This window comes from Tauraco erythrolophus, chromosome 5, assembly GCF_009769465.1.
Source record: "Tauraco erythrolophus isolate bTauEry1 chromosome 5, bTauEry1.pri, whole genome shotgun sequence".
Taxonomy (NCBI): Eukaryota; Metazoa; Chordata; class Aves; order Musophagiformes; family Musophagidae; genus Tauraco; species Tauraco erythrolophus.
The window spans coordinates 13,418,675-13,442,008 of NC_141469.1; the positions used below are offsets into that span (position 1 = coordinate 13,418,675).

The 23,334-nt window shown below is 37.7% G+C and overlaps 1 protein-coding gene across 1 annotated transcript in view; it reads left to right on the forward strand.

Annotated features, from left to right (window-relative positions):
• The window catches only part of NAA15 (N-alpha-acetyltransferase 15, NatA auxiliary subunit), a 40,215-nt gene extending 17,481 nt beyond the window's left edge, over window positions 1-22,734 (forward strand). Inside the window, exons 5-20 of the mRNA XM_086611327.1 lie at window positions 358-492; window positions 657-810; window positions 3,166-3,285; window positions 3,968-4,063; window positions 4,200-4,306; window positions 4,724-4,796; window positions 6,490-6,659; window positions 7,348-7,500; window positions 9,678-9,806; window positions 11,050-11,263; window positions 12,666-12,859; window positions 15,007-15,115; window positions 15,712-15,810; window positions 16,552-16,695; window positions 17,794-17,891; window positions 21,359-22,734. Of these exons, the coding sequence (XP_086467453.1) occupies window positions 358-492; window positions 657-810; window positions 3,166-3,285; window positions 3,968-4,063; window positions 4,200-4,306; window positions 4,724-4,796; window positions 6,490-6,659; window positions 7,348-7,500; window positions 9,678-9,806; window positions 11,050-11,263; window positions 12,666-12,859; window positions 15,007-15,115; window positions 15,712-15,810; window positions 16,552-16,695; window positions 17,794-17,891; window positions 21,359-21,559 (2,196 nt within the window). The 3' untranslated portion in view covers window positions 21,560-22,734. The remainder of the gene's footprint in view (window positions 1-357; window positions 493-656; window positions 811-3,165; window positions 3,286-3,967; window positions 4,064-4,199; window positions 4,307-4,723; window positions 4,797-6,489; window positions 6,660-7,347; window positions 7,501-9,677; window positions 9,807-11,049; window positions 11,264-12,665; window positions 12,860-15,006; window positions 15,116-15,711; window positions 15,811-16,551; window positions 16,696-17,793; window positions 17,892-21,358) is intronic.
• The last annotated feature ends 600 nt before the right edge of the window (window positions 22,735-23,334 follow it).

The window sequence follows — 23,334 nt, forward strand, 5'->3', positions numbered from 1 at the left end:
ATAGTAAACGTCCCTGCAACTCAAACTGAAGTGTCTTTAACTGCATTCTGTTCATAAGTGGTAAGACAGGAAAAGCACGTGTGTCATACCTTAACAAAGTTAGTGTTGATTCATCAGTATTCCATTGGATGTGATGTGTTAATTGGTGTGCAGGATTATTTTTTTCATTCAGTCAAGACCATGATAATGTTTTAAAGTTTGTTCTTTCTTTTGGTTAAAAAAAATACATATGCGTATAGAAAACTAATTTTTAGTGACATCCCTTAAATATTAGAATACCAAAGATGGAGTATTGTGTCATGGATTCTACAGAGCTTCAGAATAAAGTCAGGAAAATCAGTAGCTACTTTTTTGCAGGAAACAAGATACCAGTTGCTTCAGCTCCGACCTGCACAGCGAGCATCATGGATTGGTTATGCTATTGCTTACCATCTGCTGGAAGACTATGAAATGGCAGCAAAAATTTTAGAGGAATTTAGGAAGACACAGCAGGTAAAAGGAAAAAGTGAAATTCCTGTACGGATTGCTGCTTTAGCCAAAAATAAAACACTTCCTTTCATGTGAAAACTTTATGCGATTTCTTTAGTTAAACGAATTAAATCCCACATGCGTTCTAGAAGGCTGAACTTCCTCACGTGTCTTGCTTTCCTTTGTAGACATCACCTGATAAAGTGGATTATGAGTACAGCGAACTGCTGCTCTATCAAAATCAAGTCCTCCGGGAGGCAGGGCTGTATAAAGAAGCCTTGGAGCATCTCTGTACCTACGAAAAGCAGATCTGTGATAAACTGGCTGTTGAGGAAACGAAAGGTAATTACTTCTTGAAGGTGCATTTAAACACGTAGTATACAATGGAATGCCTGTACTGTTAATGCGTCCTGTCTTTTGGAACTTTGATTTGGTTTTAGATTAATTTATTGAATTCTGCTGGGGTAAAAGACTGCTTGTCTTACAGCTGTTCAGTGCCTATCATGCTTTTCTCCCAGGCTGATAAGACATCAGCAGAGTTCAGACATACTGCTCTGAAACTTTTGAGCTGATGTGTTTCAGAAAAACGATCCTGAATTGATGTCCTGAAGTACTGTTTGGGTAGCGTACCCCGACCCGTGCTATTATAGCCTTGATAGTGGTCCTGACAGGGAGAGCACTTGCTGAAAGGGCAGAATCCTCTTTGGCAAAGTGGAAGGATTTTAATTCTACTCTGTCACTCTTGCAGTGTGTGGAAGTAGACTCTTTAGCTGGGCAACCCAACACAGGCCTCTGTTATTGTATGACGATAATTCTAGTGTATGCTATTTTAACAGACTAATATAATACTGCATCTTGTATTCCATAGCTGGACTTGCAGAGTGATAGAAGTTCATTCTTCCAGCTGTATTAGCAGGTGCACTTTTTCAAAGCATGGTTTGTTCCTCTTCTGCTTGATGCTTGTACAGTCCTTCTGTGAAATTTCCAATCTGTTGAAGGTACTGTTTTTTCATGGCCCGTGCTGGATGATGGCTTGAAGCAAAGAGAAGAAATCTGTGTCTTCTACAGTATTTTTCATGTAGATATTGTAGCTAGCTCCTTATTCCTGGTAATGGTAATCTCACTGTCTTGCAAAAATAATGTAGGAATTGATTAGTGACAGTGTTGTGGAAGGTGTGTGGTGCTTCCTCAAGGAAAATGATTGCAGGCAACTCTCCGTTGTTGCTGAATACATTACTTGGTTTGAGTATAAATGGAAATGGATGTAGGGATTACACTGTCACAGACCGTTTTACAGACATAGTAGTGGGTGTTTTGGGTTTGGAGATGGGATGTGTTTTCTTTTACAACTTATCTTTTATCTGGAAGATCTTTTGACATACTGTGTGTTCTTAAGTTTTTGATGAAGGTCTGAGGCTGGTACTGGAACAGGATTTTCAAATAGCACTTCACACAAAAAAAAAACTAAACCCACACCCAAAAAAACCCCACCAAAACAGAAAACTTCTAGCAAGTTACCAGAAAAAAGGCTGGAAATACTCTTGGCAGTCTGTGTGCTTTCAACAGGGTACAACTGATAAATTTATTTTGGCACAGCTCCTGTTGTGTTAGGAGATCTAGCTTAGCTGCTATACATACTACAGAAAAGCTTGCTAATAAATGAGTGTTGTCCAGAATTTTAAATGCCTGTGTAAAAGCCATTGTGGCTGAAGTAAAACTGAGAAACCGTTGTATTTCAGAAACTTAAAATAGTGTTGTCGTTTGCCACCATTAGATAAAAATTACAACTTTCGCCTCAGAGAAGGCATTTAGGTTTATTTTCCAGATTCTGTCATCCCCAGTGAGTGCACTATTGATATTTTGACTGGCATTAGGTATTGCATGTAGTCCCAAGTTATGCTGTCTGTGGGAAGCAGCATCTCTTGACAAAATTACGTGTCAGTTGTGTGATGTAGGTAAGAAGAGAGGTAATGCTGATTTGCATTTTTGTCTTGACAACAAATGAGAAAATCTTACCTCAATCTAGAATGACAGTATATCTGGTGCGTAAACTTTTAGTGCCTAACATTTGCCAATAGCAAAACTTTGTGATTTCCCATTGTGAAATGGGAAATTGACTTTTCTAGCACCAGCAAAGATGCTCTATGCAGTTGTTAGATCTAGACTTTACTTTTAACAGTTGTATCTGTAATGAAGTATCATTAAAAGGAAACTCGCTTGAGAATTCATTAATCAGATCAATGGCTTGATTTTAAAAAATGGAAATTAGTTTTACGAAATACCAGACTGAAGAACCACTCTTGCATTTGCAGCTCTGCAATTTCGATATTCAAGATGCTGTATGCATGAAATACCGTGTACTGATTTAATTACCTTCTGTAGTAAAAACTGCGCTTAAAGTAACCAGTCACTTCAGTAAATGAGAAAAAAAACACACGCATCTTGCTTTTAGCATTAAATTTTCAAATAAGTTTCAAGAATTACTGGCCAAGTTGTAGAATCTTACTGTAATTGCACCTGTTGTCGAAGTAAAAGCCTATCTGCCAGCTACTTTGTGAGCCAGTGTGATGTTTTTTTCAAAGAAATTAGAATCTACATGGAGTTAAGGATTATCCAGTCCTTTACTGGAGAGTGATTGATATTTCGCTGCTTCAGTATCTTGTTTCCTTAACTTTAAACTTCTTGGATTTCACACAGGAGAACTCCTGCTTCAGCTCGGCAGACTTGAAGAAGCGGTTGAAGTCTACAAAGGACTACAAGAAAGAAATCCTGAAAACTGGGCCTACTACAAAGGCCTGGAAAAGGCACTTAAACCAGGTAATGACTTGATACGTTTTAGTAAATAAGTTGTTCCTGCACATTTGGAATTTAGATATTGAGCGAAAACTTGTATTGTTTTAAATAATAAGGCTATTATTTAAAAAGTCCCCGTTTAAGTTTTGCTTTTTTGTCATAGTGAGTACATACTGTTATAAATTTTTTTAAGAAAGGCTGAAAGTATTTCTTGTGGTGTTAATCCTGTCTTATTTAAAACTAAAACACTAAAAAAAAAATGCAGTAATCTTTGTGTGTGGTTGAAAGAAGATAATTATTTCTTAGAAGACAGTTTTGATTTAGAATTTTACTGTCTCTGTTATCTTAATCTTATGTTGTAGGTAGTAGAGGTTCTGGAAAAAACAGGCATGATTCTCCTGAATGTGGGGGTTTTCTTGTGTTCAAGATTTTAGCACAGTGATAAAGCAGGAACTCTTTTTAAGATGAAAGATAAACAGCTAGTCTTCGATTGCTTAGAGGAATTTAGATACTGAATACCTGAAATCATTTAGTACGGCAGTTTTAAAAAGAATAAAATGGAAATTAGTGTTCTTCAGGTAGTATATAGCCGTTAGTTGCTATATATTCTGATTCTTTTTTTTAACCAGATATAAATCACTCTTTGCCCCCTCTTCCCTTCTTACCAAAAAGAAACGAAAAAGTAAACTGTAAAATTCTATTCTAGCTAATATGATGGAGAGGCTAAAGATCTATGAAGAGGCCTGGACTAAATACCCGAGGGGACTAGTTCCGAGAAGATTACCATTAAACTTTTTGTCGGGTAAGTGCATTTTTGCTGAGCAGGTAGTGATCAACACTCGTGTTTCTTAGATACTCATGTTTTAACAGCATAAACAGTCTGCAATTGACAAGTAATGTATGGTAAACCGAAATCAACAGGTCTTTTTCCTCTCAAGGTGAAAAGTTTAAGGAGTGTCTGGACAAGTTTCTAAGGATGAATTTCAGCAAAGGTTGCCCACCAGTCTTCAATACTTTGAGGTCATTGTACAAAGACAAGGAGAAGGTAGGTTTTCCCTCCACTTTTTACATGATCTGCCTCGTAGCTGTGATGCATTGAAGAGATGAAGAAACTTTTTTCTTCAGTGCGAACTGCATCAGCACTGTTGTATATTGTGGCCCAGTATATGTAGGAGAAGTCAAGTAGTAGCATACATAACCTTGTGTCAAGTTGGTAAATGTAGAAAACTAAGATTTACTTAATTATAAGTTTTATAAGTGTTAACCAAGGGAGGCTTGGTCTTAATTTGTTAAAAAGAGAGGTGAGATTAAGTGCATTCCCATATTGTTGTAATTCAGGATATTGCAGAATTCTTTTACGAAAAATAACTAGTTTGGGTAACACTAAGTAGTTCAAGTTGAAATAAAATACCATCTTGCCCACAGATTTTAATTTTGTTTTTGCCTTGTCTTGCATGTGTAGGTGGCAATCATAGAAGAGCTCGTGATAGGTTATGAAACCTCTCTAAGAAGCTGCAGGTTATTTAACCCGAATGGTAAGTGCTAAGACTGGCATACTTGATGGAAGTAGTGCCTGGTGTAAGCATTATGTGACCGTTCAAAGGCCAGGGAATCATCAGGGAGTGAAGAAATTGAGATGATGGGTTTTTTGGGTTTTTTTTTACCCTCTAACACAGAACTGAACCATAGCCATCCTTAGAATGGATTTAAGCTATCAAATATAAAGTCTGTACTCAAAAATCTAGTCACGTGTTTTAAAAGTTTTGCTGGATCCACAAATTTGATCATCTCTTTGCAGTTTTGAGGTCAACTATTCTATTTTCAAGTCTTGAATTTATCGTTGTCCTGGAAACTGAAATTTGAAAGCTATGTTAAATCTTTAACTGCAGAAATGTCAAAGAAAAAGGAATAGATACTGATAGCATAATCTTCTGGGGGGAACGTGTTTTGGAGCTTTTGGTGGAGACGGGTTTGTATTCTTGGGGGTTATGTTTGAGAGTTAAAAAACATTTTCCAGATTTGACTGACAACTGCTTTGTTGTCAGGTATGGTTCTACGTGTATTGAATCCAGCCTTTATAGTTTTCTCTCTAGTAGCTTTATGATGTGTTTTCAGTCGTTTGCCCAACCACTTTGTAACAGAAAATCTCCAAGAAAAAACATTTCTACGTAGAATATCAAGCGAGGATAGTCTTGAAATTTTGGTAGATGGATTATAATGGTGTAATAATTGGGATAGCATGAATGACAATATATGTTACAACTTTACAGAATAATCTTTAATAATTAAGGCATTTTTGTTGAAGTTGTAAGTAGTTATTTCCCTGCTTTGCAGGAATATTAATGCAATAGCTCATTATAAAATTCTCGTCTAGAGTTGCCTGTTATACTTTCCCCTTGAATTTAATGCTATAGGCTACAGTATAGCCACTCAGTATCTGTCTGGATTTGTCCAAGCCTTTCAAACACATTTGTGCTTTTCTGCTTTAAGGAAGTTGCTTCCTGTTACTCCAGTTCAATTCAATGTTTGCTTTAAATCTCATTCAAATAAACAATTTTCTGCTCCCTTAAAATGAACAAATGCATATAATTGCATGGTTAAGTTATACCATAAACTGAAGAATCAGAACTTCCTGGCAAAACTAGAGCACCCACACCCTTTATTTTTTTTACCCCCTGCAAGGTGCTGTGCTTCATAGTCAAAATTGAGTAGTGAAATGAGCTTTTAAGACTCTGGTAGTAATTTGGATTTCAGAGAGAGCTCTCTAACTTTCAAAACCGACGTGCGTATGGAAGTGTTTTCTAGGATGGATTTAGGTGAACAGTGACGATGAATTTGCCACAGGTAGAAACAGAAAATCTCTTTAAAGCTAGGTTTTTGGAACAGACAGCCTGTTTTGTTTAAAAATATTCCAATCTATGTATGGGGTGAAAACATATAAATGCTGAGTGTAGTGAAATCCTTTACATTGTTACTGTGCAACGTTTGCGTTTAGCAGGACTCTTTGCTGCATCCTTCATCTCAGGTCTTGTTAGAACATAGACTTAAAAGTTATAAAGAACAAAGACTTACCTGCACCCAAGGCATTTGAAAACGCTCCCAGGTCTGTTGTGACAGCCTGATACAGAGTCAGAATTAACTTCAGTGGCTATATTTACAGCATTCTGCTTCAGGCATGTTGTTTCAGTAAACTGAACAAAACAACTCCCTCTGTTTTTCTCCCTCCAGATGACGGTAAAGAAGAACCTCCAACCACTTTACTCTGGGTCCAATATTATTTGGCTCAGCATTATGATAAAATTGGACAGCCATCCCTGGCTCTAGAATATATAAATGCTGCTATAGAAAGTACTCCCACTTTGATAGAACTCTTCCTTGTGAAGGCAAAGATCTATAAGGTAAGTATGGCTTGTTCTTAGCGGCCAGAGGCTCTTCCTTTGTTGTGATGGAAGACTTTTACATACACATAGACTTTGCTGTAGTGTTTTTGATGTGAACATGGAAGTGTTAAGCTTGTATTAAGCAAGACGTGGATAATCCATGGAAAATTACTTAGTCAATTTTAGTGAGTTTCTAGATAAGGATATTGTTTGGCTGCTTGGGTTTTTTATTGCGTATGAATAAGCCTCTATGAAGATTTTTAAGTCAATAAAGGACGAGTATAATGCAAAATGTGAATTCTCAGTTTACAATTATATTTTTTGTATTAAAAATCCCACTAATAAATTTAGCTGATGTTATAAATGTCTTCCACCTTTTCTTACTCTGCCCTTCATTTTTTTTAGCTGCTTGGAAACAATTTCTCAACTACACTATGGCATTGTATCAGAATAGGATTATCCAAAGTGTCCTTTAAGCATTTTCAGGAAAAATGTCTAGTGTCAATGACCTGTAATTCCACAATAAGGGAAAGTATTTTTTCTGCTTTTTTTTTCTTTAAAGGTCTGTTGCTTTCCTGAAGAGTGCTATTTATTAAAAAATGTCTAAAAAAAACCCACCCAAACTCTAATTATATTGGACAGCAAGTGGCTAAAATATGCATGGTTTATAATTACTGAATCTAACATGAATTTCTATCTCTTTAAGCATGCTGGAAATATTAAAGAAGCTGCAAGGTGGATGGATGAGGCTCAGGCTTTGGACACAGCAGACAGATTTATCAACTCCAAATGTGCAAAATATATGTTGAAAGCAAACTCCATTAAGGAAGCAGAAGAAATGTGTTCTAAGTTTACAAGGGTTTGTTGCGTTTAACTACAGCTCTTTTGAATAATGTGGGCCTAATCCTTGTGGAGTAACTTTTCGTGTTAACTTTCCACTCACCTTTACTATGATCTTTAAGTTCCCTTTCAGAGCAACTATGATTGCTTGCTTCACTAATGGGAGTCAGTGCCAGGGTTTGAATTAATCTTGGATACACATGATTCCATAGCATTAAGTGAAAAGTCTAAAGCTTGGATTTGATCATTGTTATCAGGTAGGAAAAATACAACGTGCCTGTTCTAGAGATAACTATGTTGAAAAAAATAATTTTCAGAGAAGTCTTTGGGTTTAATGTTGATTCTTTAGGATCATTGAAAGATCTGTTAAAGTTGCCCATATCTCTCTCTCTTCCACCACTCCGCCCCCTTCCAGTGGTAGTAAGTTAGGGAATTAAGACTTCTCCTGTCATAAAGTGTTTGTGTGGCTACTAGGTGAGAGTCTGAGATGTCTTCCTGTTGTGAACAAGCTTTCATCCCTAAGGCCGTGTTTAACAGTAATGAAGGAAAGCCATGTAATGTATCTTTTTTTTTTTTGCTGTGACTGCTTCCCAAGACCAATTAGCTGGCATAAAAAGTTTGCATTATGCAGATTTCTTAATTTTATGCATCAGCTTTTGTCCCTGCAGTAACCTATTCTAGTAAGTTTGATCTCATGGGTTAGTTACTTTTTAAATTAACTTCTCTTGCTGTTCTTTCATAACTGAAAGTCAAAACAGCTCAATGTAGTCCTTCCAGAGTATTTGACACATTATAGTTTTAGAATACTTGCAATATCATTAAAGTGTTGTCAGTGGGAGGCAGGCAATAAGCTATTGGGACCTACCTGTGGAAGTAATCAGTTTTGTTTGTTGTCCCATTTTTCTCTTCTCTTGAAGAGCAGGAAAAACCTGGAGTAGGATAGGTTGGACAGTGGGGTATTTATAGGGGGAAAGCTGAAGGGTGTTGATGAGGTGAAGGCTGTGTGCAGGCAAAAACAGAGGGAGAGGAAGTTTTGTTTTATATACGCTCAGTAGCTTTATGTGGAGTTTTTTGATGCAAGACTGCTATGAATCTAGGTTAATTGACCTCTTTCAGTGCCTTGAGCAGCTTTAAGATGATATCAAGAAAGCAAGCATACCAGTTGCCCAAAACTGAATTTCAAAAATATAATTTGATGACGTTCCTCTGTGTAATCTTTCATCTCCTTTTGGTTTTATGCCTAATGCTCAAATATAAGCTTCTTAATTAAAAAAAAATAATTAAAGAAGACCTAAATTAAACATAATGAAAATGGAACTAACAGTTTTTCTTATTTTTAGCTACCTAAATCAGACTGTCTCAAAGACTGCCTTTCTCTCTCATCTTTGAGGTGTTCTCCTTACCCTTCCATTTGAATATTATCTGTTCTTTTCCCAGCTTTGACTCTTGCCTGATTATTGAATAGCCTGTTTTTTCCAAGATCAGAATAAAGTCAGAATGGCTGTATCCACCCCAAGTAGCTGACTTTGACATTAAGCTTGAAAGGCATGTGATGAGTTCTACAGATCTATGCAAGGATATATAAATATCAGATTTGAAAGACAACTGTAATCTGCTTTTTTGAATCAGAAGGTGTCAAAGATACCAGTATTCCTTTTGCTTTGCAACTGCTTTCTAGTACTGATCACATCAGGCATAATCTATTGCTACTGTCGGTTACTATGCTTAGCTCAATCAGCAGGTCTCTGGAAACACAGATGGCAGTTTTAGTTAAAAAAAAAAAACCAAAAACCTAGCCTGCAGGTGTCAGTGCCATGCCACGTGCTCCAACTTTTCTGCCTTTTTTCTTCATGCTGCAATGTGTTATTTGTGCACACAATATTAAAGACATTGAATGAACGTCTTTCCTATCCTAAAGATGAGGAACTGTCAAGTTAAATGGTCACTACCTGGCTATTCATTGTGTCTTACAACTCTTCCGATAAGTGGAACATAGAGGAATTTTTATTTTGGTTAATGAACAAAGCAGATCCGTCTTAACTGTGGCATTTCTGACTGTCAGGACTCCAGTTTCGAAATTCAGCGTTCTTTTGATAGCCTCTTTGTTAGTGCTTTTAATTAGAACAAGATAAAAGAAATGGCAGTTAACAAATAGAATGAGACTTATCCTTTTTCTCATGCTGTTTTTGCTTTTAGGAAGGAACCTCGGCAGTAGAGAACTTGAACGAAATGCAGTGCATGTGGTTTCAGACAGAATGTGCGCAAGCTTACAAAGCGATGAACAAATTCGGAGAAGCACTTAAGAAATGCCACGAAATTGAGAGAGTACGTATCTAGTTAAACTGCCCACGTTGGAAAAAACAAGCTGAAGTTTACTGTGCTAATAAGTTTCTTTTCTGAGCAATAAGAATATACTTCGTGTAGCTTCAGGAGAGATTTTATTTCACATTGGCTACTGGCAAGTTGTTGAAATTACTATATTACCTCCTAAAAACACTGTTGTAAACTGTGTGTTATGAAGAGGTTCTCTAAAGTCGTTTGAAGGTCATCAATAAATGATCACTTTCAGAAAGGGATGAATAGTGCGAGGACAACACTTGTGCTCTCTCAATACTAAACGACAAAATGGTGCATGAAATGTAATGTTCAACAGTGTAGTTGGTGAAGGAAGGACAAGAAGAATTCTTTGCCTATGCATAGGTAGTAAAAGACCTTATGTGAATTATTGCTGCTCAGGAAAGAAATCCTGGAACTGTTAACAGACAGTGCTGCAAAAACTTCTGTGTTGGTGTGGAGCAGCATGGGAAGGACAGTGTTGGGAATTAAGTGACTGGAGAAGTAGTACTTTTCTTCCATTATATAAACCTGTCGTACTGTTTACATCTGAATATCACAGCTCCTTAAAAATGTGCTAGTAGAATACCTGCCGTGGAGTAACTTTGGCATGAAGAGATTGCAATTAGCTTGTCATGCTTAGTATTTTATCCTCAGCTCTGACAAGCAACAGCTGAGTTTAGGTTGGAGTTGTATGAGATCATAAGTACATGGAGAAGTCGAAAAGGGTAAGGACTGTTCACTGTTTCTCAAACAAAAACAAGGGGACATCAGGTGATAATGAGGAAAGCAGATCTTGAACAAAAGGAAGTACTTTCTCACACCACGTGTGATTTAAGTGTGGAATTCATTGCCACAGTTTTTAATGGAAGTCAAAATTATACTTTGGACTGAAAAATTAGAGGAGCTCACAGAGGAAAAATCCAGGTGCTGTTTAAATACAGCGAATGTAGAACCTTTGTCCCTTAAACTGCAAATTGTCAGAGGGTGGTTAGAGTTACGAGATTGTGAAATGAGTGAATTTTGGTTCTGACCTAAAGCACCTTCTGTTCTTTTCACCATCACTTTGGTTTCGGAGGGTTTTGTTAACTCACATTTCTGAAAGCTACAGTGTATTTGTCGACCAGCAGGCTTTTACAAAATTATTCCTTTGGGGAGAGTGTATTAAAATAAGTCAAGGTTAGTTTCTGATTTTTAATACTTGCTAAATAACGTTATGTTGATGTTGTGTTAGCATTTTGTAGAAATCACGGATGATCAGTTTGACTTCCACACTTACTGTATGAGGAAGATTACCCTTAGGTCTTATGTGGACTTGTTAAAACTAGAAGATGTACTTCGACAACACCCATTCTACTTCAAAGCAGCACGAATTGCCATAGAGATATATTTGAAACTTCATGATAATCCCTTAACAGATGAAAATAAAGAACACGAGGCTGATACAGGTATTCGACCCTCAGGCTTTCTTAAATATGCAGTTTCATTAATAGTGGATATTTTATGAAGATGCAGCATTCTTACAGTTGTCAACTGTAGTAGCCAAAAATAAGAGTTTGTCACAACTCAAAGTAGGTAAATTGTAACTTGACCTGCGTGTAAAAGTAGATGTTCTACTAAAATTTAAACTAATAAATGTTTTTATTTTGGTTATTATAAAACAATGATGGTTTTTGTAGTGACAATTGTCATTCTTAAGTAAAAAAAAACCCAAAACATGTTTGTGCTATGAGATGACTGAGAAAGCATGGAATTCTCATAGTTATTGGTCCATGAAATAACAGTTTGAAGCAGGTGTGCGTGGTGGTAGCTAAGCATTTTACAGTATGCAGAAATTTTATTAGGTAGCAACTTAAATTTTATCATCTCTTGCTTCTGATGTAAAAAAAAAAATGTTTCAATCCATCAGTTTCTTTTTTTTTTCTTTTTTTTCCTCTGATGAGAGAGCAACTTAAGTGGTTATGGCTTGGGGTACCTCAGATGGTATGAATGGAGGCTATTGAGTCCTGCAAGAGGAATTTGTCGAGTTTTCTTATTTCTCATCTCAGTTCATTTGTGTGACTTCAGGTTCAGATTAAGACAAGTAGAAGTGTAATAGAATTTCTTGTAGCCACTTTCTGATGCGTAGAGGATCTGAATAGAAATCAAATGTAAGATGTGGCTTTAAAATGAAAGAGGGTAGATTTAGATTAGGTATAAGGAAGAAGTCTTTCACTCAGAGGGTGGTGAGGCACTGGAACAGGTTGCCCAGAGAAGGTGCAGCTGCCCCATCCCTGGAAGTGTTCAAGGCCAGGTTGGATGGGGCTTTGAGCAACCTGGTGTAGTGGAAGGTGTCCCTGCCCATGGCAGGGGGGTTGGAACTAGATGGTCTTTGAGGTCCCTTCCAACCCAAATGATTCCATGATTCTATGTCTGCAGGGCATTAAAAGCAAAGCTGGAACTATCTGTGCCGAAGTGCAACTATTCACCTTACTTTTGTTAGACCGTTTAATTACTACGTTAAACATAACTTGTGTTGTGTAATGCCTGAAGAATAGATCAGTGTGTGTTCATGTGCATTTTTACTCCTGACACTGGATTTGTGGAGTCATGCAGGAATTACTTTGTCCCACCTTCAGCATATTATACTATTGTTCTAATTCCTGTTGCCCTGATTTCATAAAGGAATTTGTGAATTATGGAGCAGCAGTGTGGACTGTAAAATAGTCTATCCATAGTAAATAAGCTTTTACAAATGTAATGGCAGCATTACTAGTTAATTATTATGTTAAGATGATATCTGACAACTGATTGAGGCTGTTAATATTTGCCATCAACATTGTCTGATTTTTGCCCTTTGTGTATGTGCAGCGAATATGTCTGACAAGGAGCTAAAGAAGCTACGAAATAAACAGAGAAGAGCGCAGAAGAAAGCACAGCTGGAGGAGGAGAAGAAGAATGCTGAGAAAGAGAAGCAACAGAGGAATCAGAAAAAGAAGAAAGATGATGATGATGAAGAAATTGGAGGACCGAAAGAAGAACTTATCCCTGAGAAATTGGCAAAGGTGCTTACTAATGTAGTAATAAAGTCATAGAAGTTTCTAGAAAAGTTACAGTGAGCACATGTACTATTTCAAAGCCATTCAAATAACTTGTTTATTTTTTGTATGGCTTCCCTTCTCAGGCGGCATTTTAGAAAATTATTTTCTAGGGATAGTTTGTTGGATATACTGTCAGTAATGTGATGAAATCACAGCTTTGTGCCTAGTTCTCCAAAGCAGCGGTTGAAGTCACAGACATTTGCTACAGGTGGAATTATCTTCATGTGTGTATTGCACTAACTTGTTGATTATACCCTGTTTCTAGTTGATCGGATGGAAGTCTTTCTGTTCTGTATGTAAGGTGATTATCATTCCCTCTTTATGTCCCATACCAATTTTTTATTCATTAAGCATAGAGAACCTATGCAAGAGGAGATGTTGAAACACTGAATGCTTTCACAGCATTTGTTTGCATTTGCTTTGAATGGGGGGCGAGGGGCAGAAGGATAAAGAAGCTGTTTGGAAATAGCAGTAGACTAGACTGAGGTTAATTCTGAGATCCTGATTGAGGACTGTAGAGAGATATAAAGGGGAGGTGACCCAGAAGACTATTCTTGTGCTAAAAGTTGTACCTGTAAGGAGCAGGAAAACATATGAAAAATGTGGGGTAAGATAATGAAAAAATACAGACTGGAAAAACTAATTTCTATTAATAGTAGTATAGTATCCAAGTACTGATATTGTATTTGGTATTCCATGTTTTTCACGTTACACGTATGATGAGTGTTATTTCCTCTTGGGGAGATGATATTTGAAGGCTGAGACGGCGAACTTCACTCTCTCCGTAGGCAGGAAGCAAGTGACTTCTAAAACTGAACAAGTCATCTGAGAATCTTGTTGGTGTTCCTGTTGTTTAGCTCATTGGTTTCAAGAAGCAGCACTCTAACTGCAGTGCTAGTTAAGACTGAAATGGTCGCAATGACACGTATTGAGTTTTGGAGTAGAGGGATGTCATGAGATTTCCCAAGAAAATCTAGGCAGTCCCCGAGATTATAGGAAATAGTTGCAGCTGTATAATGCATTCCTCTGGCAAATCTTCTCTAATTATATTCTAAATTTAATATCAGGTTCGGTTGGTTCCTCGTGCCAGAACACCATTTCTGACATAGTTGGTTACTTGCAAACAGTTTTCGTGAAGCAGTTGCCCCTGGACTTCTTTGGTTATGTAGCTTTGGCATTAAAGGCATAGCTTTGAAATCTATTTTATTACAGGTTCCAAATAGTTTAAGTGCACAGTTGTGAATAATGTTTGCAAACTCATAACAGCACATACAAAAGATGTGATTTCTTTATGAAAACTGCTGTAGTATGTGGTTGGCAGGACCTCCATAAGGTGTCCATCATTGACTTCAACTGATGTATTTGTGATGAAGTGTATTGCTTCAACATTGCTAAATTGTTATTTACAAACAACAGTTAAATTTTGTATCTGATTCTTGGAGACTAGCTTGTGTTCATAAAAACAAATATGAAGGACAACAGACAAGTTCCTGTTCGAGTTATCCCTAACGTCTAGATACAAGAGATCTGTCTGTAAGGAATCCTTGCACAGAATTAACTGGCGTTAAAGCTGTCTGTTTACTGGATTGTGCTAGCTAAGACCAGGAAACCACGATCAATATCTAGTCACTTCAGGTTTGCTGTTAGTATCTTGACTGGGAATGTCACCATGACCCGGCAGCTTTCAGGAACCTGTCTGGAGCTCACATGGACAGGCTCTATCATGGGCAAAAAGTAGTTGTTTACCAATATCTCAGGCCCATGTGTGTAGATAGTTGTGGGCAGCCAATACTGCCTATTACAATGCAGGTTCAGCTGCAGATGTGTTTGCTACCGATGTATGATACAAGGCAAAGACTTGTATCTCTCTCTAAGAAAATGTGATTTGTAACCATCACAAAGCAATTTTTTTGACTTTGACAGTCTGTGTTTAGACACTGATATTGAGTGAAAGATGCAAAATTTGTAACGTAAGTTATTTGAAGCTTCTTATGCATTGTCTTATGAGAGTAACTTTCTGATGTGAGTCAGAAATAGCTAGTTTTGTTGTTGTAGAGTTACTAGGTTTAAACTTTGTGACTTAGTTGTGTGTCACTTCCTTGAATCTGTAGGTTGAAGCACCTTTGGAAGAAGCCATTAAATTTTTAACACCCCTGAAGAATTTAGTGAAGAACAAAATAGAGACGCATCTTTTTGCCTTCGAGATTTATTTTCGAAAAGGTAGGAGAGAAAACGAATGAAAGAAAGCAATTTTCAGTTCATAAAGATATATATTAGAATTTAAGCAAAAAGTTATTGGTGAACTATAAGGAGTCAGTCCCTGTTGAGACACACAGCTTTTCATTGGACCGACACCCCAGCCATGAGCAGTCTGTGAAGAACCAAAGTTTGAACATTTGGTGATTATCCACTTTCTTTGCTGTGTTCAAATCTGTAAGCAGTGAGACTGTAGTTAGTTCTGCCAGCTTGTGTTTGCCCTAGTTATTTGTTTGTATCTATAGTTTGCAGAACTACACACTGTAAAGAAGTGGTGTACAGTTGCTAATGAGAACTGGGCTTTTGAAACACTTGGCTTTTGAATTCTTGTGTCAGGTGTTATGCTTTAAGAACTTATTATGTTCAAATTTACTTACTAGTTTAACAGGCTTTTAGTTCACTGGTTAAATACATGCGTGTTAGAAAAAATGACTGTTGCAGTACACTCAGCTTTAATTTCTTCTGATCATTCTAATTTCAAACGCTAAATACTCCTGCAACATAATGCAGTGAGTTCCAACCACGGGTTTTTGAACATTTGCCAACACTTTCTTTTCCAGAGAAATTCCTTCTGATGCTTCAGTCTGTGAAAAGAGCCTTTGCTATTGATTCTAGTCATCCTTGGCTTCACGAGTGTATGATTCATCTCTTCAGCAGTGGTGTGTATCCCTCTGGTGTGACTTCATCTGTACATGCTTCCAGATGATGCCTAACCTGCATACAGTCATTGATTTTTAGTTTATAGACTGTTAGCACAATTAATTCAAAATATTTAATACATGTATTAGAAAGCTTTCTAAACAACCGATTCGTGCTAAGATTAATTATGTTTATTATGACTGCAGCTGGATTTAGTAGTTACTCCAGCAAGTATTAGCAAGTCTTTTTAAGACTGTGAGTAGAATGGTGAACCCCTGAAAGAGTGAGGGAGTAAAGAACTGGAAGCTGCAGGGTGAGTAACCTGGCTTTTCTGCTGGCAGCTTGTGTCAGCATGCGAAGAGAAGACTTCACATTCCGTCCTTTCTGTTTAGAAGGTTGGAAGGATTCTCTTCCTTACTTCCCACAAAGGTCACCCTTCCTGTTGATGGCTACAGCTAGAACAATTAAGAACAGATTTTTATGACCTCAGTCTTTGAGCCTAGTAGATTTTAATCAGTAAGGGGGAGAGTATATTGGAGTAAAAAGGCTTTGTGTTTTTCTAAGCATCAGAAAGCATTCGCAGTTAACTGGATCTGGTTGGAAAAAGCTTATCTACCTTTTTGAATTTCATGCATCTTCCTTAGAGATTTTTTTCAATTATATTAATAATGTAAACATGACAAATACTAAAATAAATGCATAAAGTAGATTTTAGTGTACCTGTGCTCACCTCAATTAATTTCTTTTTTCCGATTCAATAGTATCTGAAAGCAAAGATCTGCCTGATGCGGTTAGAACAGTGTTAAACCAAGAAATGAATCGGCTTTTTGGAGCAACTAATCCAAAGAACTTCAATGAAGCTTTCCTTAAAAAGAACTATGACTCACTACCACATAGGTTATCAGGTATTTTGCCTTTATCATTTTTTTCCCTGCTTCTGTACTTTCTGTGCTTATCTAGCAGTGGCATCCCAGTATCAGCACCAGTGATGTAAAAATCACTCTTTCAAAAGCATCAGGAATGCTTTTCTTCTCTCTGTGTTTTTGTGACAGCGTGACCACCAGGTTGTCTGTGGTTTTCTTTAATTTTTTCTATATGCTGCTAAAATACAAATTTTTGGCCTTCTCTCCTCTGTTTTCATTTCTCATGTATGCTGAACGTAGCATAAGACTGTAACTTTTCAGTGCATCTGTGAAATATTTTGTATGAGCTGTGGTATGTGAAGTAGTATTTCTGAGTTACAAAGTTTTTTTTGATACGTACATTTGAAGAGGCTGACTACCCAGAGAGATGTGCCGAGTGCTCAGCAAGCCAGGCAACACCCAGAGCTATTGGTATGCCTAACAAGAGGAGCTTAGATGGTGCTGGTTACCTTTCATGAAAGGCTGTCTGTCAATAGTGACCACATATTGCAGTGGGCAACACACGGGAAATGGGATGTAAACCACCCAAGGGGGTGACATTACTGTTGTGGTCAGTCTGGGCTCGGACCTGGGCACAAAAAGCTGTGAGTTTATTCTTGCATCTTTTCTGATGTGAAGTCCCTTCAACTACATCTGTGCTGTGGGACTTAGAACTGTGTGCTGGTTGTGTCTTGACACCATGTTCTAACAAGAGCTCTGTGTGCGCATCTCTTCTGTGCCCTGGTTTCTGTGTGAAGGACATGTGAGCAGTGGTGCTGGAGGGAACTGTGGTATGTTGTGGCAGGTCTGATTTGTTAATCTCCACTGCCTGGGATTCCACGTTATGCTGCAAAATGCTCCTACTCCGCAGTATAGACAACGCCTGCTTGGTTTAATGCTTTCTCTAGTGTCGAATAGTAGACATAAAGCTACCCTTCTGCTTACTCAGATGTCAAGCTTTAATGCTCCAAGTGGTTCCATTTTGAACTACAACTGTAGATTTCAGTGTCCTCTCTTAGCCTTGTTACCTCTCTTTTATGTTTGTATATAAGATGGTTTTGGTCGTCCTCTGAGTGATGAAGCTTATTTTTCCTCCTGTAGCTGCCAAAATGATGTACTATTTAGATCCTTCCAGTCAGAAAAGGGCAGTGGAGCTGGCAATGACCCTGGATGAATCCCTCATTAACAGAAATCTTCAGGTAACAGATGTTTATAAGTCATAAACAACTTCTGGTATATCTATGGAAGCTTTATGCAAATTAGAGGTAAGAGGAAGCTGAAAATTACTGGGCCTTATGGTAAGGAGGTTGGATTGTCATGTGAGAGAAAGAAGTCAGGTTTGTCTGAACTGAAGTGTTTAATGTCCTTTCTCACGTTTAAATTAATTGAGCTTTGTCGTAATATGAAAATAGCTAGCTAGCAGCAGAAACTATGTTATTGCCGCAGGTGATGGGAAAGCTTATTAAATACAAGAGAATTCATATGGCAAAAGACACTAAAGCTCCCCAAAGAGAAAAGATCGTAGTCTGAGCTTTAGTTGCTACACAGGTGACTGCTAACAAGAAAAGGATTGACTGTATCCTGGGCTGCATCAAAAGAAGCGTGGCCAGCAGGTCGAGGGAAGTGATTCTGCCCCTTTACTCTGCTCTCGTGAGACCCCACCTGGAATACTGTGTTCAGCTCTGGAGTCCCCAGCACAAGAGGGACATGGAGCTGCTGGAGTGGATCCAGAGGAGGGCCACGAAGATGATCCGAAGGCTGGAACACCTCTGCTATGAAGACAGGCTGAGAGAATTGAGGCTGTTCAGCCTGGAGAAGTGAAGGCTCCGGGGTGATCTTATAGCAGCGTTCCAGTACTTAAAGGGGGCCTACAGGAAAGCTGAATAGGGACTTTTTACAAGGGCATGTAGTGATAGGACAAGTGACAATGGATTTAAACTGAAAGAGAGCAGATTTAGATTAGATCTAAGGAAGAAATTTTTCACTCAGAGGGTGGTGAGGCACTGGAACAGGTTGCCCAGAGAAGTTGTAGAAGCCCCATCCCTGGAAGTGTTCAAGGCCAGGTTGGATGAGGCTTTGGGCAACCTGGTGTAGTGGAGGGTTTCCCTGCCCATGGCAGGGGAATTGGAACTTAGATGATCTTTGAGGTCCCTTCCAACTCTAACCATTCTATGATGACTGAGGAGTGGCCCAGGCTCTGTGAAGGCTTTCCATACTCATCCGCCTGCAAGCCGTGTGCATTAGCTTAGTTTTAATAAACGGTGCATATGCACGTTTTGGCCTTAGTATGTAGTTAAGTAAAAAGCTTATCGCATTTTGAAACTTGGCTCCATTCTGGTGGTCATGGAATAATTTCCTTGTCCCACTGCCACCATGCCCCTTTCTCAGCATCTCCACCTTCACCTGGGAAGACTATCAGTTCTGACTTGCAATTCACAGTATTCAAGAAAAGGTGGGGATTTCTTTTAGTATCTTCATATGTTTCTTATAAAGAATTAATAAACTTTTTTTCTCTCTACAACTGCACACTGGCAGAACCTTACCCGACAGAGCAGAGAAGGAATAAAATATCCTTTCTTTGTTCTAGTCTTCTCTGATTTACTTTTGTATCCTAAACAGTTTCCTTTGGCATCACTATGAGAGTGTCCAGCACATTTAATTAGCTATTAGAGAGATTCCTTGGCAGGCTGTGCAAACTTTAGGACATTTCATTTCTCTGAGTTCCCCTGGTACTTTTTCTTTATTGTGCTCTTTATGTCTGGGAACTCAATTTTTTTAGATCTATTGCAAGTAATATTGGTGAACTTTCTAGTAAAATTATTCTTTTGTGAGCAAAAATCAGCATTTTCAAAAAAAAATCCATTTGGAAATATACTGGGTTAAATAGAACTTTAGTTGGGAAGGATTTTAAGTTCACAATAGAATTTTTGGACAAAACAGAGGGGAAAGACAAGAAAAGACAACTTGCCACGATTTCTGAACTTGCTTAGGATGCTAAAGATTCAGATCCTTTTCTCTAGCTGATGTGGTTTTGGGACACAAACTGATGTCTTTTATACCTTAAGTACATATTTAAACAGTCTTCATAAACTGTTTTGTTGTTTGAGGGTTTTTTTTGTGTTTGAGCAGTCTCAAATACCTTAAGATAGGTTATCAATAGAGTTAGAAAACAAAAATTAAATTGCCTTCAGCAGCATTCTTTTTGCCTTATAGCTGTGGTTTTTGCCTGAGAGTGGGATTCTGGGAGTTGGACTGGGGAAAGATGAAAATGTAACCCAAAATGCTGTGTTGTTTTAGAGGTGTTATCTTGGTAGGACTACAGGAAGCATTTACTTACACAGCAGTGTGTAAAGATGATATACGCAGCACGGTGATAAAATTGAAAACAATTCAATTTAAGCATTCTTGATGCCAAGATAGAGTAGGAGTTGGAGTTCTACTGAACTCTTAGATGGGAATTGAAAGTGCCCTAAAAAAAGAGAATCTGAGGGAGTCTAGGTATTTGTTAAAAGGCATTCTCATGTGCAAAGAGATTGAATTTATTACATTTTATTTTAGTGAAGACCAGCTGTCTCAGGGCACATAACAGGCATAAATCTAGACACGTGTGACCTTCTGTGGATGCCGATGTCACAGAGAGCTAATGTGAGGAAAAGAGGTTGTTGAAGAGAACTTCATAAACCCATGGCAGGAGGACAGAGCAGTTAATCTCAATACACAGAACAAATAAAAGCTACAGTAAATGTCAGAGGAGTGGAAAAAGACCAGTTTACTGCGCTTACAGTAGCATATACGGCGTGGACAGATGTTAAATGCTGCCAGGCTTTAGTGAAGCTTTAGCTTTCTCATTGTTCGGAATGCAAGCTGGGAAAAAAACAAAACCACACACACCAAAACCAGACAATCTCCTTTTTCTCTTCTAAATTGTGAACAAAAATGGATATGAAGCTGCAGATAGATCTAAGGGTGTGATAATATGTGAGTAATTTGGTTTGATTCACTAGTTAGACACACATCAGTAAGTCACATATCCTTAAATGTAAAACTATTTTTCTGTTTCCCTACCTGGAATATTTCACACATCTAATTACGGTTATTCAGCTGATGCGATTTTTACATTTAAATTATATTCCACAATTCTTCCAACTCTATCTGAAAGCATATTCAGAAAAGCCATTATTAGGAGATTTTAGTGTATATTCTAGATGCATTGTTTTTATTTGTGAACACTAAAATTCAAATGCATGTTATGTATTGCCGAAATAGTCAATGTATCCCAAGATTTGAGGAGGCGGGGGGATACCACAAACCCAAAAAACACGTTTAGTTGCAAGTAAAGTTGGAAGTAAACCTGGTTCTTAGTTGCCAACTAGTAAGAATCAAATTTTTTTTAGGGAAATAAGGAACAGATGACAAACAAGTATTTTCATTTTCAGCCAAGATTTCTAGCTGGTTTTTAAATGCCTTTTTAAACTGCGTTATATCAAGTCAGACTGCACTGGTGTTTCATGCTGTGTCTAGTTAAAGAAATGTCATTTGATATTGACAGAAACCTAAAAACAATACTTGGAGTTTGTTTTCTTTGTGGTGTTGTGCATCTGCTTTGTGAGTGTTCAGATGAATGTTTAAGAAACTGTAACACTTCTTTATTTTTCTCTTTAATTAGACTTGTATGGAGGTATTAGAAGCTTTATGTGACGGTAGCCTTGGAGACTGTAAAGAAGCATCTGAAACTTACAGAGCAAATTGTCATAAGCTTTTCCCTTATGCTTTGGCTTTCATGCCCCCTGGATATGAAGAGGATATGAAGATCACAGTTAATGGAGATAGTTCTGCAGAACCTGAAGAACTGGCCAATGAAATATGAACAACTCTATTGGAAAAAAATGACATTGGACCATATCTGGTGTATAATATTTTTGTCACGCACCTGCTGAATCGTTCTAACTTACACAGAGAACAGAAGGAAAAAAAAAAAACACGTTGCCTTCAAATAGTTTTACTTTTTTTTATCCTGCTGACAAAGTATATATATAAAATATCTAACATATTACTGGATATAGGTTGTTCGGTTTCTTAAAAATTAAAAGCTGCTAAAATTGAAGAAAAAAAACCTTCTCCTTACCTACCTACCTACCCATGTTTTTAAACTAATTTATATGAAATCTGGAGGTGTATAGCCCTCAGAGCAGGTGTGTGGCAGAAATATTACTTTAAATTTGTCTTGTGAGATTACTGTTATCTCAGACAGCAAAAACGCTGTTTTAGCACTGGATTCTTTCACTGAGCACAAAGAGTTGTTGGGGCTTTAGCATCTGACTGATTTTGATACGGGGATGATTCTTGTCCATAGGAAGTACGCAATGTGAATCAGAATATACAGAGAAACCTGCAACATAACGTGTTATGTTGTGGATGCTGGGACATACAGATATCAAGCAGAATTAAGAAACATAGTGTGTTCAATAAGCTTGTTGTGTCTCTGAAGTTCACTGTACACGATCAGTTTGCTGTTCTTGCACCACAGTTTTTAACTGAAAGACCCAGTTAAAACTCTCCCTCTCTTTGAATTAAACTTGGGGGCTGGGGAGAATCGACATTGCTGTTCCTGAGATGAACCCATCAGCGTAAGTTGGCCAAACTTTTAAAACTGTAATGCAAGAACCAAATAAAATTATGCACTGTGATGTGGCACCAACTAATTAGAAAGATAGCATGCATTTTTCACATAGAGTGAAGGCAAAATGAGAACATACTATGGCTTGAAGTTGCAAAGAGGAGAACTCCTGACTACCATTGTGACTGATCAAGAGACTAATAGTTTAAAACCTCAGCAGGCCTTGTTCACGTTATGCAGAAAAATAAAAAGTGCTGCAGTTTAGATACCTCTGGAACTTTTCCACAGTGTCACAGGTTTGTAATACTTGAAGCCCTACATTTCTAAGAATATATTTCTTGCTCAGTTGTTTCAGGCAAGCCCAAGACTTTGTAACTTTTAAGGGGCCCAAGATTTTTTTTCAATAACAGACCAGCTTCTTATTCCTGCAGTTACAGATGTAATTTCCTTTGTCAAACATAAGGTACCAAATATAATGCAATAAAACGTTTTGAAAAACAATTGTGTGAATATTTAAACCAATCTCTGTTGTACTTCAAAAAAATGAATGGGTTCACTAGAGTGCAGCTCAGGGTTGGCTTACTGTGCTGTCCAGTTATGCTGATGATGTCACTGCTGATGGGTGGTTGTTGAGTATAAAGTGCACATCCATTATATGTAAATGCTGAATGTCTGGGAAGTCCTATAACGCAGGATGCTTTACTTCTTGGCTTTTAAGTTCCACCAATGTTACGTTGAATTTTATTTTCCAAGTCAAGCTGCAGTCTACGAGTCTACCGTGTTAATAATATAGATAAGTGCTCAAATGTTTGAGTTTTTTTAATAGGCTCATCGTATAAAACAGAGCAGAAAATAAACTACAGCTTATAAAGTGAGTGCCTTCTTTGCTGCAGGGTTCAGTTACAGAGTATCTGTCGTGTGGATACGCAGCCTTCCTCTTCCACATCATGGAATTCAGTGATTGACATGTACATTTAAGAAATCCAGGAAGACTAATAGGGGTTTCTAGTTTTCTAACTGTCAGA